The sequence below is a fragment of the Triticum urartu genome, chromosome 6 (assembly GCF_003073215.2).
Source record: "Triticum urartu cultivar G1812 chromosome 6, Tu2.1, whole genome shotgun sequence".
Taxonomy (NCBI): Eukaryota; Viridiplantae; Streptophyta; class Magnoliopsida; order Poales; family Poaceae; genus Triticum; species Triticum urartu.
The window spans coordinates 29,324,168-29,330,694 of NC_053027.1; the positions used below are offsets into that span (position 1 = coordinate 29,324,168).

The window sequence follows — 6,527 nt, forward strand, 5'->3', positions numbered from 1 at the left end:
GGGCGGTCGGCGCTGCTACCAAGCAGGAGTCTTGGTGCGCCAGCAATAATGATGGTACGAGAGCGAGGGCGAGTGGCAACAAAGACATTGTAGAAATCTTTGTGGTGACACTGCATATGGAGAAACTAGGATCAAATTTTGAGGCTACTAGGCGGCGACAAGACTGACATTGCAGCAATAGTTTATCTATAATATAAGAACCACATAAGGGTACGAAGACAGCTCCACATACAATTGTACAGTCGAATATGAAAAAGCATGGTTTGGAAGGGGAATACAGCCATACGGTAGTTTACATTCATGTTCTCAAGCACAAGCAGTGTCTTTTTAAAACACAATTTGTGATGCATAGCAGATTGGTGCTGCAAAGCGTTCATGATCGAGCACAGCAGAAACAAAGCAGAGTCATTCAGCACAGGGTGCAGGTGGGCATGAAGCCGAGTCTCAGAAGAAGTCTGGGCCTTGCTGGAAGAACTCAAGGTCTGGGTGAGTGCTTCCACCTGAAGGACTTGAATGCCTCGAATGCCTGCGTCAACAGAAAACTAGGAGGTTGGCATACAGCTCTTCATCAGAGTTTCAGCCAGTAACCACCCCTAAACCCCAGGAGGATGCAACTAGGAGGAGGATGCAACTAGGAATAAGCATAGTTGTTTTGATTATATGTTAGTGGACTGTGTTCAATGACTTCCATGACACAAGAATATATATAAGAACGGTCATGATGTTGCATTGGATGTGAGTTAGGAATCAGGGCGAAAAAAATGAACTATAAGAACGGTTTTTTTCTTACTTGAGACAACAAACCTTTCTAAAGCGGTAGTATCAGGTACAATAACAGGTCATCTTGAGCCTTACCGGTTGCCAAGCATAAAGTGGGTCCATAGAAAATGTTAAGAAGAGCTAACTTACCTCGCAAAGCGAGATGTTTCAAATCCTGGAACATCAGGCGGGCCAATTGGATCGTAGTGACCACCGGGCGGAACACTCCTATTAATATTTGATTCCGTTTATGATAGAACAAATACTGCAATGGTATATTTAGTAAAGGTAAAATGAACATACCCAAGGTCACCAAAAGGAGTAGAAGGATTTGTAGGAAAGAAACGTGGATCATTTGGACCTGTAGTAATCAAATAGGTTCCATGTTAGACAGTACAGAGGAGCAAATGTAAAGAGATTCCACAGATACTCAGTTAACATATTACCAACGTGCATACTACCACCTGTCCCACCACTGCAAAAAATAAGACACATGGTTAATTATGTGCAGAAGAACTGATCTGTCGATGCTTTTACATGTATATTATGGTTGGAGACATACCTGTGAGGGTAGAAGCCAACATCAGGAACAGGGAAGGTGTTATCATGACCAACCGGAACTACTGGAGGATAAATCAGCCTGTACCACAGTACATAAACGAAAATATTAGTCCCGTTATCAATATCCTATAATTATTTCACTGGTAGCCTATTTATCCTAGTGCTAATTAGTGCATATTTTGGTAAAACCGAAATTAAGTTGACGAACCGGCCCCTTCACTAGTTTGTGCACTTGTAAAGAAAATTCTTAGGAATTTCAGAGTACTTTAAAGTATCAATTCAGGCACATGTACCAAATTTCAAATAAATAAATAATCATATGCATGATGTAGCAAAAGGACATGACAGAGTATAAGTATAGAGCAAAAGGATGTTCTTATGTATATGCGTACCAAATTAGATGGCAACAGAATATGCGTAAGGATATGCATGTCCATGAAAACTGAACAAGGGCAGTTGATATCAGGAGCGAAGGTATGTTCCAAGACATTCAGCTTGTCATTGAAGGTGGTGTAGGTATGAATGAAGTAGAAGAAAACTAGAAAAGACTCACTAGTGGCTAAGCCTTAGAGATTTCTAATCAGATTGGACAGGACTCAATAAAATAACAACAAAGTACAAAAAGGTGAATAAAGGAGTGGCACAACAGAAGAATGGGATATACAAATGGTTGTGCCTTGTACTTGGGTTTTTCCCACAGAACGTTTTCAGAACTGGAAGTAGAAGTGACAACAAAGTATAAAAAGGTGAATAAAGAAGTGCCACACAAAAGAAGAAAGGGAAATACAAATGGTTGTATTCGTACCCGGCAGGTTCAATCATCCTTGTAAGCGGGTTTTCCCACAGAACATATTCAGAACTGGAAGAAGTTCCAGCAAAGTACAAAAAAGGTGAATAAAAGGAGTGTCACACAAAAGAAGAAGGGGAAATACAAATGGTGGTATGCTTACCCGGCTGGTTCAGTTATCCTTGTACTTGGGTTTTCGAACGTAACATTTCTAGAACTACAAGGAAAAGTGCCACGTGTTAGAGAATTATTAAAAAATGGGGTCGGCTACAACAGAAAAGCTTTGGAAGTTAAACTTTAGGCAAAGGAGGAAAATCATAAGAATATTACCATAAAAGCCCAAATTCCGTAAATAATGATATTAAATTCATTTGTACCAAGTAAAAGTGCAACATGGAAGTAATTACAGAGGGCAATATACTAGATTATTTGTTTGCGATGAGATAAACAGAAACTTAGTCTGATTTTTAGTGTCAAATATGGAGATGGGACATGCCTTAAAACCCAGCATAGAAATACCTGTTTATTGACGAACTGCTCTCAACATTAGGATTCTGGGCGGCAGCAGCATCCTTACCATTCAATTCAGCCAATAAGCTTAAGTTCAGGATATTAATGAAGTCCGGAAAATTCTTGTACAAATCTTTATACTTCCTGGTCTGTTCTTCAGAGAAGAAATCCTTCACACTATATACACAGAACCAGGGTCAAAAATTCGAAACTATAAACTGGAATATCCACACTATTCAAGATAAGGCCAGTCAGCAGAGCAAGTACTCAATTTTTTTTACATAATGATAAACTAAACATGACAAAACTGTCCTCTTGGCTGCACTGGGTCTTGCTTAAGAAATAAATTAGAATAGATTTAATATCACTTATTGCCCCTTGTATCACACTGGATATCGATATCCATATCTTGTCCAGAAAATCATACTCAATCGAACTAGATAGTTGTAGCAACCCAAGTCATCACATAGTAGAATAGAGCAAGCACACTAACAGGTTGGCCGAATTTATAAACAGGCTCTATAAGTCTAGCTCATCGTTACTAGTTACACCATTTATACTGTTCAGCTTATAGCGACATCATTTCTAAAATGCTTGTCAATACAAGTGAAGGGACTTGACAAAAAGAATGTGCATACAACAAAGCACAAAAAACCATCGCAGTAGATCAACCATTAATTGAAGTAGTCTTTACATATATAAAATGTCTCCACACATAAAAAAGAAGCAGGTCTTGAGTTCAAATAGCATGGCTAATGGCTTACAATTCATGTTATTATGTTACCAAATATTTTAGTCAGCCGAGGTGGCAACGATGGTGATAGAGTAAACCGACCATCAACATGCAAACTGAAATATCTATAGTTGCAAAGAAAATTTCTAATTTAGCCCCACTTGTTAGTAACCAAATAGTGGGAAGGTGAAAAGATCATCACTACCGACTGAAATATTTTTGGAGTGAAGATTACCACATAATGTACATGTGTTAGATCACAAAACGTATTTGCGTGTGAAGCAAGTGACATGTGTTCTAGTAACAATAATAAGAAAACCACATGGAATCTAAGAATGATATAAAACAATAATAACAAGACTGGAACATACTTTATGTGGACATTGCAGGGTTTCTTGTGTTGTGCCTCAAGATCTCGCGCATTAATAGCAAGGAAGTCAGCAATCCGTAGACATTCCATTAAGATGCACTTCTTCTTGCCCTCCTCCTCCTTGGAGTACAAAAAGGCATAGCAGTTGTACATACTGTTCCAACCCTCAAATCCCACCTCCACCTCGTCTAAAATCAAGCAAAATAAAAACATTAATATATAATTAAAGGCTGGCAATTACAATGCAATTCAGGACTCTGCAGGGTCACTTTCCTCTTTCATCTCACACCAAAATATAACTTAATTAATTCCCATCGAGTGAATCAACTAGACAGACTTTAAACTCCCATTAGATATTTACAATTTATTATATTCCAGCTAGAATGACGAGTACATTAGTTCCACAATGCAAGCAGGAAAAGAAAGCCACCGGTTCCATTCATTTAATGACTGGATGTTCCGTCCCTCACTATTGGTAACAACTATTTAGCGTAAAGCTAGGTTTTAAAATTCAGATTTCAATTCCTCGCCTATTAAGATAAGTTTGACCCTGAAAATAATTCCAATTTTATCTCTTCTAAAAAAATGTTAAGGTCTGCCTTACGTTGTCTTTTCGTCCAATTCCCCTCACCTCCCTACGTAAGCTCTGTCCCCATACCACCTCAATTTTATTTAATATTTCCCACCGGTTCCTTGAAAACCATCTAAACTGCCCCACTTCTTATTTTTACCAAATAAAATCATGTTTCATTGGTAAGTCAATAATGTTATGTGGGTCAGTCCATCAAACATGGTGTCTTATCCCTTAATTAGTGTCCTAGTTAATTAAGCAAATTTGTTAGCAAAGAGTCAAGTCAGTTTACAGACCGTATTAGAATTTGAATAGATGTACTGGATTGTTAGTCAAGTCTTTGCTATACTTTAGAAAAGGGCCGGACCTCTAAATAAAGCTGAGAAGAATATTGCCGTTTACTTTTATGTACTTCTCAGTAATTAAGGTGGGTTATATGTATGTAGTAGAAGCAGCAGCTACAAATCACAGCCACCTTCACGCCTCCACCTGCGAACCTATTTCATATGCCGTTATGGCCGTGCCCCCCTCCAAACCCATCTACGGAACCACCCCGCCCATCACCTCCCTTCTGACCTTGCCTAACCATCACCAGTGGTGAAGGCAACTATTTGGTTAAGTTTGACACGGTCAATACCTAAACGCTGCTGCTTGCTGTACATATACGTACATATTGCACTAGTCAATATTCACGTCTAAAGCTACCTTTTGTTGGGCCTTGTCAATGCACGTACGCGAGTCTACCATAGTATTAGCGATATGGCCGAACTTGCGACTAAAACTACTACTGTACTCATACTGAAAACATGATCATGCGTGACAGCAGCGGTAGGGCCCAGCAAGAGGTGGCGACCAACAGCCGTCAATCGGCGAGGCGGTGACCCACTGCGTGTGGGTCGTCGACTGGCGACAGCAACTCACTAAAATATCTAGTGAGATATTTTGAGTGCTGGTACTTATTTTTAGATTGTAGTCGTATTTTTTGCACAAGTAGTATATATCTAGTATTCTAGTGATCTCGCTCTTAGATAGTTGTATTTATATGTGTTTCTCCTTCGCAAACTCTGCCACACCTAAAAATTACTCGTGCCACCGCCACTGGCCATCACCTCGACTCAGGATCAAGTTCTGCCATTGCCCCGCTTCCACAAGCTCGACTTCCCAACATATGATGGCTCAGTCGATCCCCTTGGTTGGCTCAATATGTGCAAGTAGTTTTTTCGTGGGTAGCACACATAATGAGGCCGACAATGTTTGGACTATAGCCTGCCACCTCACCAATGAGGTTCAGTTGTGCTACTTACAACTTGAGATAGACATTGGCATGCCAACATGGGAGCAGTTCAAGGAGGCCTACCACGCTTAGTTGGGCCATCACTTCATGCAAATTCCTTGAGCGAGTTGGCGCATCTGCCGTTCTTGCAGACTACACCAGCAGGTTGCTAGTGGTCAAGTGCCACAACAATGATCCATTAACATCACCCCAATTACGGTTTTGGTACATGGTCTTCGTATTGACGTTGAGCTTCAACTGCCATCTGACCTCCACACTGCCATATCCTTTAACAAGGCCTATGAGCAGCAGCATTTCCCTCCAACAACATCACCACACCAGCCTTTTGGGCCTACGGGGCCTTGTACCCCTCCGATCTTCCTGCGGTCAATGCAGTTACATTACCTTCTTCTCCAACACCACTACCAGCACATGTTCTTCCATTGAACACTACAGAACCAACCCACCCACAACAGGTTCGGCACCTGACTCCAGCTGAGTTTGCAGAATGTCTTAGTCAAGGCCTTTGCCTCAACTGCAACAGATCTATGTTCGGGATCACCGGTGGATGCGATTCTTCTTCATCGAGGCTGATTACTACGACAAAGATAGCTCCACAACTGATAGCACCCAAGGCCCCTAGGAGGTAATTGACAACCTACAACTTGCAGATGTGCTGTTTTTCAAGGAAGGGAGATAATGTTATGTGGCTAACTCATCATATGTGGAGTTTTGTCCCTTAATTAGAGTGCTAGTTGATTAAGAAACTTTGTTAGGAAAGGGTCTAGTTAATTTGGATATCGTAGAGTTTGAATAGATTTATCGACTTCTCGGTCATGTATTTGAATAGATGTATCGGCTTCTTGGTCATGTCTTGTCTACGATATAAAGGGGCTGAGTGGCTGACCCATCTCAATAAAGCAGAGAAGATTATTGTTTTTTACTTCTATCTACTTTTCACTA

The 6,527-nt window shown here is 40.4% G+C and overlaps 1 protein-coding gene across 1 annotated transcript; it reads right to left on the reverse strand.

Annotated features, from left to right (window-relative positions):
* Nucleotides 1–444: 444 nt before the first annotated feature.
* On the reverse strand, nucleotides 445–5,879 carry LOC125516458 (probable proteasome inhibitor). Its single transcript, XM_048681896.1, has 9 exons — nucleotides 5,783–5,879; nucleotides 3,722–3,908; nucleotides 2,627–2,794; nucleotides 2,271–2,318; nucleotides 1,322–1,399; nucleotides 1,206–1,234; nucleotides 1,063–1,120; nucleotides 910–987; nucleotides 445–526 (listed from the first exon to the last, which is right to left on the reverse strand). Exons 1-9 carry the CDS (start codon nucleotides 5,877–5,879, stop codon nucleotides 445–447), a joined length of 825 nt encoding a protein of 274 aa, XP_048537853.1.
* Between the last annotated feature and the right edge of the window lie 648 nt (nucleotides 5,880–6,527).